Source organism: Dendrobates tinctorius, unplaced genomic scaffold (assembly GCF_039654945.1).
Source record: "Dendrobates tinctorius isolate UK_male_01 unplaced genomic scaffold, ASM3965494v1 ptg000069l, whole genome shotgun sequence".
Lineage (NCBI taxonomy): Eukaryota > Metazoa > Chordata > Amphibia > Anura > Dendrobatidae > Dendrobates > Dendrobates tinctorius.
In genome coordinates, this window is record NW_027361737.1 from 26,571,449 (window position 1) to 26,584,492 (window position 13,044).

Sequence of the window (13,044 nt, forward strand, 5' to 3'; positions counted from 1 at the left end):
GCCTACTGCTGCTGTCACCAACTGAGAAAGGTCTCCAAGAACTCTCGGACCCCAGAGACCGACAGATCCTGAGGCGGTACAGGACTCAGTGCCCACAGTCTGGCCATTGAGGTTGGCCGGCACAGACAGAGCTACAAGCCCAGGGAAGACAGACTGTACTTACACTGTGACCTGGAGGATGACACCCACTTCCTGCTACACTGCACCAAATACTCAGCAGTGAGGGATACTCTCCTCAGGAGACTATCCAATCTCTTCCTGGATTTCAGCTCCATGAAGGAGGAAGAGAAAACATATATCCTGGTGGGGGAAGAAGAAAGCGCAGTGGAGATAACAGTGCAGTATGTGAGCCCATGCCATAGGCTGCGAGAAAGACAGCCATGATATGGCATGGACTTCCTTAGCACCCACCCTGTACCCCATCCATTTTTCCTTCCGTCCCCTCCATTATCCCCACAGTCCCCACTCCTTATTCCCTACTGTATATGTGCTTTGGCAAAACTAATGTTTTTTTGGTCCTGCCAATAAAGCTTCATTGAAATGAATTGTATACTGTATATATAGAGAGAGTCGGCAAACTATTCCAGAAGGCAAATAGCGCTTTGTTCCTCCAGAGTCTTGCCGTATGGCTAAGCAGTACTGTACATCCACATATGGGGTATTTCTACATTCAGCAGAAATTGTGGGACAATTTTTGGTGTCATTTTTACCCATTTTCCAGTGTGAAAATGTAAAAACTGGGGCTAAAACAAAATATTTGTGGTTAAAAATGTAATTGTTCACTTGCCAATGGCATAAAATTCTGTGACACTCCTGTGGTGTCAATATGATCACCACACCCCCTAGATGAATTCAGTGAGAGGTGTAGTTTGTAAAATGGGGTCACTTATTGGGGGAGTTCTGCTGTTCTGGCACCCTCAGGGGCTCTACCAATGTGACATGGCATCCTTACACCAGTCCAGCAAAATCTGATCTCCAATATGGTGCTTCTGATCTTCTGATCATTTTCAAAGCTCAGTGTTGTCAAATTCTGTGACGCACCTGGGGGTTCAAAGTGCTCACCACATATCTAGATACATTGTTTGAAGGGGGGTCTAGTTTCCAAAATGGAGTTCCTTATAGGGGGTTAGGCACATCAGCTGCTCTTCAAACTCTATATGAAATCCGCTAATTTTTCCAGCAAATCTTTCTTCAAAAAGTCAAATGGCGCTCCTTCAGTAGTTTTCCTCCACATACTGAGTATCCGTGTACTCAGGAGAAATTGCACAACAAATTTAGAAAACCATTTTCTCCTGCTACCCTTGTGGAAATAAAAAAAAAAAAAAAAAATTGTGTCTAAAGTAATTTTTTTGTGAAAAAAAATTTAAATTTACATTTTTTTTCTTTTCACATTGCTTCAGTTCCTTGAAGCACTTGAAGGGTTATTAGTAGACTTGAGCGACTTTGGTCGGACCGGGTTTCATGAAACAAAATTTGTTTCAGATGAAACTGGTCCGACTAGGGCAAAAAAAGTCGGCGTTTCGTCCGAAACCCGACCCCAATGCAAGTCAATGGGGATTAAGTGTCGGCATTGAGCGGATGACATTCATTCACTCAATGCCGACTTTTAATCCCCATTGACTTGCATTGGGGTCGGGTTTCGGACGAAACTTCCGACTTTTTTTGCCCTAGTCGGACCAGTTTCATCTGAAACAAATTTTGTTTCATGAAACCCGATCCGACCAAAGACGCTTAACTCTAGTTATTAGACTTCTTGAATGTGATTTTTCTCCTTCGCCTCATTGAGGGACACAGGTACTGTGGGTGTATGTTACTGCCGCCTGTAGGCAGACACTAAGTGGAAAAAAGTGGTTAGCTCCTCCGCCGCCGTATACACCCTCGCCCCGATTGCGGGCGAAAAACCAGTTCATGCTTAGTGTCCGTTGGAGGCGCACACATCTGTCTTTTTCCAGACTTACTTTTTTTTTTCTCTCTCTATGAAGATGAGACAGGGGCGACGGACCCTATTGAAAGGGTCCAATCTCCCCAAACAAACAGCGGGCGAGCACGTTCGAGTGTTGCTTCCACATATCCTCTCCCACGACGTGGGACATGATGCCTGACTTAGCCCTGACCACCCTAAGGTATTGAAACCCTAGGCTGTACAGAGGCACAAGCGTAGTCCGTGCCGCCCCCACTGCACCATCAATGCTAGACTGTGGTGCTGCAAGGCGGAGGACGGTCCCTCTCCTCATCCCCTGGAGGGAAAGATGGAGCTAGGGTGCCTGCACCGTCCTTTATGCGACCTCCCCTTCCCTCTAACCTAAGCTGGAGCTGAAGGTGCCATCGGCCATTCTAGGCTGAGTGTGACTGCATTCATCAGGTGGCGGCGGAATGGACGATCACCGGAGGAGGGTGGCCTGAGAGGGATCCTGCAGCAGCGTTCCACAGGGCTGGCGACCCTTAGCCCATTCTCCTGGGATTCAGAGCGGTGCAGCACCGCTATGGAGCAGCGCCATCGCGCGTTTCAGGGTGTCTGGGGCTTAGGCCTCTGTTACCGGCGGGTCAACCCCCCTCCCACCGCGAGTGGACATTGTAAATCCAGCCCCCGGCTTCGGCCGTCACTAGGCCACGGGCGGAAGTTCCGCCCTCCTTCGTCACGTCACTTCCGGCGGGCGCGCCCCCACCCCCCCGTGGCCTGGGCGGGCGCCAAAGAAATTTAGCCCCCGGTTTTGGAACGACGCTAGGCCGCAAGCGGAAGTACCACCCCAGGACTCCTTCATCCGGCGGCCCGACTACAGCTGAGGCACGCACATTTTTGAGGCCACGCTAGGTGAAAGCAAAGAGTGTACACTCTCCCCCAGCGGTCTGCAGTGCTGATGCCTGGCAGATACAGCATGTCCAGAAAAGCTAAGATGCACACGTTTCTATACGCTGCATGCATCTCCTGTTGGCGCAGAGCAAGCGATTACGCGAAGCCTGCGATTCCGAACGCGCCCAGGAGCCCTGCCCTGTGACCGAGCCCAATGTACCAAGTCCCCCGGAATCTCTGTCGCAATCTATGGCGTCCCTTACGAGAGCAATCGAGTCCCTTCGCGCCCCAGATAGGGGCAGGGATAGTGGCTCGCCTGTCTTAGCGGGGGTCCTCCACCACACAGGAGCCTCCGGCCCGCAGGGACCGCTCTCTTCATCCGGTGCCTCGGCATACGTGAGTTCTGCTTCTCGCTCTCCTTCACCGGCAGTTGATAAGCAAGCAAAGCACAGATTACGACTCGGACGAACCCCTTGACCTAGATACCCCGGGTTACCAGGAAACAGTTGACAGCCTCATCGAGGCCGTCAATCAGACTCTGGGGATTGAGGATGATTCCACCTTGACTTCAGGCCATAAAGTGTCATTTAAGCGAGTCAAGCGGCCTCATAGAGTATTTTGCACTCACCCTGAATTTGAGGACATAGTGCAACGACACAGGGAGCGGCCAGACAGGCGCTTCTCGGGCCAGAAGGCGCTCGAGGCAAGTTATCCGTTTGCTGCGGATCTCCGTAAAAATTTGGCGGAATCCCCAACGGTAGATCTACCCGTGTCACGCTTGGCCTCTAAAACCCTGTTATCCATACCTAGTGGTTCTTCTATTAAGGATCCCACTGATCGCCTCAGAGAGCTTGGCTCGCTCAGTGTTTGAGGTATCAGGGTCAGCACTCTCTCCCTCGTTTGCGGCAACGTTGGTAGCCAAGGCCATGATTTCTTGGTCAGAATCATTTAGCAGAGCCTTGTTAGGATATTGACCTACCAACAGAGGTTTCAGAGATCGTAAATCAGATCGCTATGGCTGGGGACTACTTAATCAATGCATCTTTAGATGCGACCAACTGCGCAACACTTGCTGCCGCAAATGCAGTTTCCATTAGGAGAGCTCTATATGGTTAATGACATGGCGGGCTGATTCAACCTCCAAGAAATCCTTGACTTGTCTGCCTTACTAGAGCAGCCGCCTATTCGTTAGATCAGCTCATCCCTGACTCCACAGGGGGGAAAAGTGGTTTTCTCCCTCAACAGAGGGTCAAACAGCCGGTTCGTCACCAGTTTCGGACACGTTTCCGGGCCTTTTGCAACCCCGGGTGTACTGCAGCGACCAACTCTGCCGCTTCAGGTCGCCCCAACCAGGACAGGGATCGTTAAGCCTCATATAGAGGAAACCCGTTGGGGAGGATGCGCGCTCCCCAGCCCAGGTCAAGAGAACCCAGGTCCCAGAGGTCCTCAGCCAAATGACTCGAGGCATTTGTCAGGCGACATCAGCAGGGTAGGCGGTCGCCTACTCTGGTTTTGCCACGTCTGGCTCACCGTCGCACACGACACATGGGTAAGAGAGCTGGTGTCCTCGGGGTACAAGATAGAACTTGTCAGGTACCCCCCAAGACGGTTTTTTCTTTCCCATCCTCCCAAGGTAGATACCCGGGAAAGGGCTTTTACTATAGGCCATCGAATTGCTCCAGCACAACGGAGTTATTATTCCCATACCAGAAAACGAGAAAGCTCAGGGCTTCTATTCCAACTTGTTCACGGTCCCCAAAAAGGACAGGACTGTCAGGCCCATTTTAGATCTGAAGCTCCTGAACAGATTTATCAGGATCAGACATTTCCAGATGGAGTCTCGCCATTCAATCATATCTGCCATGGGGCAGGGACAATATTTGGCCTCTATCGATATTCAGGACGCCTACCTACATATCCCCATTTTCCCTCTGCATCAAAGATTTCTGCGCTTCGCCATCAACATTCTACACTTCCAGTTTGCAGCGCTGCCCTTCGGGCTAACGACCGCCCCCAGAGTGTTGAGAAAGGTCATGGCAGTTGTCATGGCCATCCTACACTCCCGGGGCATAGTCGTCTTACCTTACCTAGACGACCTCTTGGTCAAGGGCTCTTCATTTCGGGCGTGTGAGGAGAATGTCAACATCACGCTAGATACTTGTTTCCGCTTAGGGTGGTTGGTCAACCTGAAGAAATCTTCCCTTGTCCCAGCCCAAAGGATTTCCTTCTTAGGAATGATCTTCGACACCTCCCGAGGGTTGGTAATTCTCCCTTGAGACAAGGCCCTAGCTCTCTGGCAGGGAGTCCGGACGCTTCGCCAACCAGTCCCTCATACCATCTGTTTCTGCATGAGGATCCTAGGGAGGATGGTGGCAGCAATGGAAGCGATTCCGTTCGCCCAGCTCCATCTTCGCCCCCTGCAGCATGCCCTTTTGTCAGCCTGAGAAAAGAACCCATTCACGCTCGATCACCGGTGCCAGTTGTCCATGCAGGTCAGACAGGCACTCGGGTGGTGGACAATCAGGTCCTCTCTTCAGGGGAAACCTTTTCCCCAGACCGTTGGCTGGTGGTCACAACCGACGCCAGCCTCCTCGGCTGGGGAGCGGTTTTTCGCCATCACCCGAACCAGGGACGGTGGTCGCCGCAGGAGGCACTCCTCCCAATCAACTTGTTAGCGATACGAGCGGTCCGGCTGGCCCTGCAACATTTTCATCATCTTCTAGCAGGCCACCCCGTCCGTCTGGATTCAATCAGACAACGCCACGGCGGTGGCTTACATAAATCATCAGGGGGGCACCCGCAGCAGAGCAACCATGCGCAGGGTGGGGCTTGTTCTTCACTGGGCCGAGAGGAACCACTCGGTGATATCGGCAGTCCACATCCCGGGTGTAGAGAACTGGGCAGCAGACTTCCTCGGCTGGCAGGGTCTTGCGTCCGGGGAATGGTCACTACACCCCGAGGTCTTCCGGCAAATTTGCCAGCGGTGGGGAACGCCGGACGTGGACCTAATGGCCTCCAGAGTGAAGCCAAGGTGCCCGCATTTTTTGCTCGGTCCTGAGACCCGCAGGCGATCGCAGTGGATGTGTTATGCCATGGAGCCAGTTTTGCCTCCCATACCTATTTCCCCCACTGCCACTGCTTCCGAGAGTCATCAGGAAGATCAAGGCAGAAGGGGTTCCAGTGATTCTACTGGCCCCAGACTGGCACCGTCGGGTGTGGTACGCAGACCTAATGCCCGCTACTCGCCGACGTTCCCTGGCGGCTGCCAGAATGCCCAGATCTGCTTTATCAGGGCCCGATCTTCGACCCGAACTCAGGGGCCCTGTGTTTGATGGCTTGGCCGTTGAATCTTGGATTCTGACCCAGGCGGGGTTTGGGCGCGAGGTGGTTGCTACAATGGTTAGCGTCCGGAAGCCCGCCTCAGCACGAATTTACCACCACACCTGGAAGGTTTTCTTCTCATGGTGTCTGGACCATGGTTGTTCTCTGCTGACATTCTCTATTCCCAACATTTTGGCCTTTCTCCAGTCTGGCTTAGACTCAGGTTTGGCCCGAAGTTCTCTCAGGAGACAGATATCGACTTTATCCGTCCTGTTCCAGTGCAGGATTGCTACCAATTTGCAGGTAAAAACTGTCATCCAGGGAGTCTCCCACTTGGTACCTTCCTATAGGGAGCCTATGGACGCCTGGGACCCTAACCTGGTCCCCTAGGTGTTCTGCTGGAAGCTCCATTCGAACCGCTACAGGATGTCTCCTTGTACCTTTCCTGGAAGGTGGTATTCCTCGTAGCTATAACCTCAATCAGGCGGGTCTCTGAGCTGGCAGCTCTATCTTGTCGAGCCCCGTTTCTGATTTTCCACAAGGATAAGGTGGTTCTCAGGCCAGCTCCTCACTTTCTGTCAAAGGTCGTTTCCTTGTTTCACATTAATGAGGATATTGTCTTGCCCTCTCTTTGTCCGGTACACCATGTGGAAAAGGCTCTGCATACATTGGATTTGGTGAGAGCTCTCAGGAGGTACGTGTCACGGACGGCACCCTTTCGTCGGTCAGACGCGCTGTTCATGCTCCCCGAATGTCGCAGGAAGGGGTTCGCTGCCTCAAGATCGACCATAGCTAGGTGGATTCGTTTGACTATTCAGGAGTCTTACCGCATCAGAGGCGCACCGGTTCCAGCAGGAATCAGAGCACACTCTACTCGGGCAGTGGGCGCCTCTTGGGCTCTCCGGCACCAGGCATCGGTGGAACAGGTTTGCAAGGTGGCAACCTGGTCCAGCCTGCACACATTCGCCAAGCACTACAATATCCATGCTCAGGCTTCAGCGGACGCGAGCCTGGGTAGAAGGATTCTCCAAGCAGCGGTGGCGCACCTTTAGACATGAGGTGCATGTAGATTGGATCGGTGAATCAACTTCCCACCCAGGGACTGCTTTAGGACGTCCCACAGTACCTGTCCCCCAATGAGGCAAAGGAGAAACATGGATTTTTGTGATAAACTCACCATAAAATCCTTTTCTCCTAGACGCTCATTGAGGGACACAGCACCCACCCTGTTAGACAATTGGCTCTTGTTTATTTTATTTATTAATATGTATTTATAATACTTGGTGGGTTTTTTTCTAGAAATGTTGTTACCTACATTAAGGTTGTTTTTGTCTTATGTTTGATCTCCTACTGCCTTTGCACCAAACTGATTTCTGCCTGCAATCGGGGCGAGGGTGTGTATACGGCGGAGGAGGAGCTAACCTCTTTTTTTCACTTAGTGTCAGCCTCAAGGCGGCAGTAGCATACACCCAGAGTACCTGTGTCCCCCAATGAGCGTCTCGGAGAAAAGGATTTTACGGTGAGTTTATCACAAAAATCCATGTTTCACCACCTTGATGGGTGGAGTTTTTAGTATGGTTTCAATTTTGGGTATTTTGTGTCATGTAGGCTCCTCAAAGTCCCTTCAAATATGATGTGATCCCTAAAAGAAATGGTTCTGTAAAAATGAAAAATTGATGATCAAATTTTAACCCTTAACTTTCTAACAAAAAATTCAAAATTCAAAAATGTTGCTGATATAAAGTAGACATGTGGGAAATCTTATTTATTAACTGTTGTGTGACATGACGCTCTGATTTGAAGGCATAAAAAGTAAGTTTGAAAATTGCAAAACTTTCACCAAATTTCTGATTTTTTTTTTTTTTTTTCACAAATGAATGCAAGTCATACCTCAAAAAGTTTACCACTATCATGAAGTACAGTGTGTCACAAAAAAGTCTGAATCAGTCGGTTCTGTTGACGTGTTTCATAGTTATATTACCTCATAAAGTGACACTGGTCAGAATTGTAACATTTGGCCTGGTCATAAAGGTGAAAACAGGCTTTGAGGTGAAGGGGTTAAAAAAAGTTTTACGTCAAAGAATGATTTGTGATCCTATCCTGTCTGTATCCTCTCTTTTGCTTTCTCCCCTGCCCAGGAGCTGTGGTATGATCAGACCATGTCCGTGCACGGTCAGACACAGCCATTACACAGTACACAGCAGGGGCACATTTATAGGATTATCTCAGCACAGGAACATTTTATTTCATCACATCCAATTGTGGAAATGATCATTCCAAGATCTGGTGATTGAAATGAACTTTGTTCGTGGGAAATCCCCTTTATAGGGAACCTGTCATAAGCCATCATTATGAATACGTAATCAGAGCACCACATGAAGACCCCCCCACAGGCCGCCCCAGGGCATGACCATATCATTAACTCAAAACTGCAAATAAAGATTAAACAACCACAAGAGGGATTTCATCACCAGGCATCAGTATAACGGCGCCGACCTGACACTGTCTGTAGGTTACTGTGCACAATCCTGCTGACAGGTTCCCTTTTAAGGTCAAGTCATGTAGTGAAGAGTCGAGTTGAGCGACTTTGGTCTGATCGGGTTTCGTGAAACTTGACTGAAACAAAATTTGAGTGAGATGAAACTGGTCCGACTAAGGCAAAAAAAAGTTGTAGTTTCGTCCGAAACCCGACCCCAAAGCAAGTCAATGGGGAATAAAAGTCAGCATTGATTGGATGAATGTCATCCGCTCAATGCCGACTTTTATTTCCCACTGACTTGCATTGGGTTCGGGTTTCGGACGAAACTCCGACTTTTTTTTGCCTTAGTCGGACCAGTTTCATCCGACTCAAATTTTGTTTCAGTCGGGTTTCACGAAACCCGATCTGACCAAAGTCGCTCAACTCTAGTGAATAGGTTAAGAAAGAGAAATCTTGTGAAATGAAATCCATATTCCCATTGTTCTCAAAAGTAATAGTGTAAAGCCACTGTAAATGGAGCCAAAAAAAAAATAGCCCAAGTATTGTTTTTCGTTATTCATCTGTGTCAGAGTGGTCGGTATATCTTACATTTTGCTCTCTTTATTCACATCAGCACACACTGACGGGCCACAGCGGAAAAGTTTTGTCTGCTAAATTCTTATTGGACAATGCCCGAATTGTGTCAGGAAGTCATGACCGGACATTGAAGCTGTGGGATCTGCGTAACAAAGTGTGTAAGTATTTCCTGATAATCCGTCTTATAGTTACAAAAAAAAAAAAATATAAGATGGCATTTTGGAGGTGTTCAGTGCGGTTGTTATGTCTGGATTGGAGCATTTCATATCTGAAACACCACCTGTTTACTTCTTGGTAACAGTGCCTCAGTCACAGGGTCATGGAGAATACCCTCAGAGGAGCTAATGTTGTACAAGTATTAACCGCCATTTTCATTCCATAAATCAATGATGCACATAAAAAATAATTTTTGTAATATATAGATGGCAGTTGGTGCTTTTTAAATTTCATGGAGGGGTTTGAGCTATAGGCCGACCGACATTCTGCTGCAGGTTCCCCCGAAACATCAGTTAGTTCTACATAGAACTTTATAAGCACTGATCTGTATTTACTAAAGACCAATTTTTACCCATGAATTGAGAATTTTGAGAATGATCATTCCGGGAGGGATAGAAGTAGATTTCTCTGGTAAGATATATTACAAAGCTTCTTATTTTCCAAAGTGCTATTGATTTATGGAAAAAAAATCGATAACAATGTTTACTCTTTAATTTTGGCCATGATAGAAAGGTTTTGGAACACAGCATGTCACATCTTTCTGCATACAGTATTTGCAGATCTGTGACAGTCCCCTTGCTGATCTCCGTCCACCGAAAGTGCTTACAATGGGCATGAAAGCATCAGACCAAGAGCATGCAGCAATGTAAGATGGCGGCCTGGGCTGATGAATCGCATTCTCTTACATCATGTGGTTGGCTGAGTGTGTCTGCAGAAGAGCACCAGGACGCATTATGATGCTCCGTGCGACGTTTTGTAGGGAGCCTTGTTCATGAGTGGTTTGAGGAACACTTAAGTGGCCTGGGCCTTGTCGTGGCCCGCCCGAGCCTTGGCATGGCCCGCCTTGGCCTTTGAATTCCCTAGTTCTCAATCTACTGGAACATCTATTGGATGTGATAAAAAAAATAAGTCCATGGAGGCCGCACATTACTGCTGCCAAATTTATGCCACCTAACACCTTCACTACTGTTTTTTTTGTATGAGGGGAATTTTATTGGGCAGGTTATTTGATGTAAATGGTGTTTGTTTTTCTGATTTTGACTTTTTTTTTTTTTCCTCTCTGTAATGTAAGGTATCAAGACTGTATTTGCGGGTTCCAGCTGCAATGACATAGTCTGTACTGAACAGTGTGTGATGAGTGGGCACTTTGACAAAAAGATACGTTTTTGGGATATAAGGTATGTGGGATGCGAAGATAAAGAGGACAGGACACTCTTATACTGGATAGATTAGCCTCAAAGACACGCCTTACATTTCAAAGGTTAAATCTATTACAATGAAAATCAACTGTTTGAATTTGACATGGGCAATAGCTCCTCTATAAATGTTCATTCTTCACTGCTTCGCCTTGTTATTCCTGTGTTATAAAAATCTATTTGTTGACTCTGACCTTTCAGAACCGAGTGCATAGTGCGGGAGCTGGAGCTACATGGTAGAATCACGGCTCTAGATTTGAACCCTGAGCGGACAGAGCTGCTCAGTTGCTCCCGGGACGACCAAATCAAGATCATAGATTTACGGGCCAGTGCTGTGCGACAGACTTTTAGGTGAGTTGGATAAGATCCAGTGGTTTGGAAAACAGCACCCCAATATAGTGTGTGCCATGAGTTTGCCTCAACAGTCATCTGACATCTTTACTACTTCCCCTCTCATGCCGTTCTCTGAATGTGGCTTACATTTCCCACCGTGACTCAGGTTTTAAAGGGGTAATGATTGCAACTCAGCTGGGGGTATATATGTATGTGCATCTATAATATAACCGGGGATGTGTCCTTCGGTCCAAAGCCTCGACGCCTGCACAGTGTGGTGCCAGAGTCAGCTCAAACGGCGCCATTATATTGAAGAGCACAGCAGACGCCAATCCCTACTTCAGGTGGATGTGCTTCCTCAGATGCACATGCAGCTGAAGTGTATTGCAATGCGCGAACATGCACTGTCGGCTAATCGGAGGCCAACAGCTGACATCGGCGTTCATGTGACTGGGCGCATGGCAGTGAAATCATGTGCCCCTGTCACTCGGACACTGAAGCCAGCTTTAGAAGACTACGCACTGCGGGGGGGGGGGGGGGGGGTAAGGTGAGCGGGAGTTTTTGTTTTGTTTTTTTGTCTATGTATTGAACAGCAGCAGTGCAGGCAGGAGGACATATACCGGGATGGGGGGGGAGCAGACAGTGGGTACGGAAAGTATTCAGACCCCTTTAAATTTTTCACTCTGTTTCATTGCAGCCATTTGGTAAATTCAAAAAAGTTTGCTTTTTTTCTCGTTAATGTACACTCTGCACCCCATCTTGACTAAAAAAAAAGAAAAAAGCCACAGATGTAGAAATTTTTGGAAATTTATTAAAAAAAAAAGAAAACTGAAATATCACATGGTCATAAGTATTCAGACCCTTTGCTCAGTATTGAGTAGAAGCCCCCTTTTGAGCTAGTACAGCCATGAGTCGTCTTGGGAATGATGCAACAAGTTTTTCACACCTGGATCTGGGGATCATCTGCCATTCTTCCTTGCAGATCCTATCCAGTTCCGTCAGGTTGGATTGTGAACATTGGTGGACAGCCATTTTCAGGTCTCTCCAGAGATGCTCAATTGGTTTAGGTCAGAGCTCTGGCTGGGCCAGTCAAGAATGGTCACAGAGTTGTTCTGAAGCCATTCCTTTGTTGTTTTATCTGTGTGCTTAGGGTCATTGTCTTGTTGGAAGGTGAACCTTCGGCCAAGTCTGAGGTCCAGAGCACTCTGGAAGAGGTTTTCATCCAGGATCTCTCTGTACTTGGCCGTATTCAGGTTTCCTTCAATTGCAGCCAGTCGTCCTGTCCCTGCAGCTGAAAAACACCCCTATAGAATGATGCTACCACCACCATGCTTCACTGTTGGGATTGTATTGGGCAGTTGATGAGCAGTGCCTGGTTTTCTCCAGATACTGCTTAGAATTATCACCAAAAAGGTCTATCTTCGTCTCATCAGACCAGAGAATCTTATTTCTCATAGTCTGGGAGTCCTTCATGTGTTTTTTAGCAAACTGTATGCGGGCTTTCATATGTCTTGCACTGAGGAGAGGCTTCCATCGGGCCACTCTGCCATAAAGGCCTGACTGGTGGAGGGCTGCAGTGATAGTTGACTTTGTGGAAGTTTCTCCCATCTCCCTACTGCATCTGTGGAGCTCAGCCACAGTGATCTTGGGGTTCTTCTTTATCTCTCTCACCAAGGCTCTTCTCCCACGATTACTCACTTTGGCTGGATGTCCAAGTCTAGGAAGACTTCTGGTGGTCCCAAACTTCTTCCATTTAAGGATTATGGAGGCCTTTGTGCTCTTAGGAACCTTGAGTACTGCAGAAATTCTTTTGTAACCTTGGCCAGATGTGCGCCTTACCGCAATTCTGTCTCTGAGCTCCTTGTCCAGTTCCTTTGACCTCATAATTCTTATTTGGTCTGACATGCACTGTGAGCTGTCAGGTCTTATATAGTCAGGTGTGTGCCTTTACAAATCAAGTCCTATCCATTTAATTAAAAACAGCTGGACTCCAATGAAGGAGTAGAACCATCTCAAGGAGGATCAGAAGGAAATACAGCATGTGACTTAAATATGTGTGTTGAGCAAAGGGTCTGAATACTTATGACCATGTGATATTTCATTTTTTTTTTAACTAAATTTGCAAAAATTTC

At 48.0% G+C, this 13,044-nt stretch overlaps 1 protein-coding gene across 3 annotated transcripts in view; it reads left to right on the forward strand.

Annotated features, from left to right (window-relative positions):
- ATG16L1 (autophagy related 16 like 1) overlaps positions 1-13,044 on the forward strand; it is a 93,289-nt gene that overhangs the window by 73,886 nt on the left and 6,359 nt on the right. For all 3 annotated transcript variants that reach the window (XM_073581252.1, XM_073581253.1, XM_073581254.1), the window contains 3 exons: positions 9,205-9,325; positions 10,456-10,561; positions 10,781-10,930. In XM_073581252.1, coding sequence (XP_073437353.1) covers positions 9,205-9,325; positions 10,456-10,561; positions 10,781-10,930 — 377 coding nt within the window. The remainder of the gene's footprint in view (positions 1-9,204; positions 9,326-10,455; positions 10,562-10,780; positions 10,931-13,044) is intronic.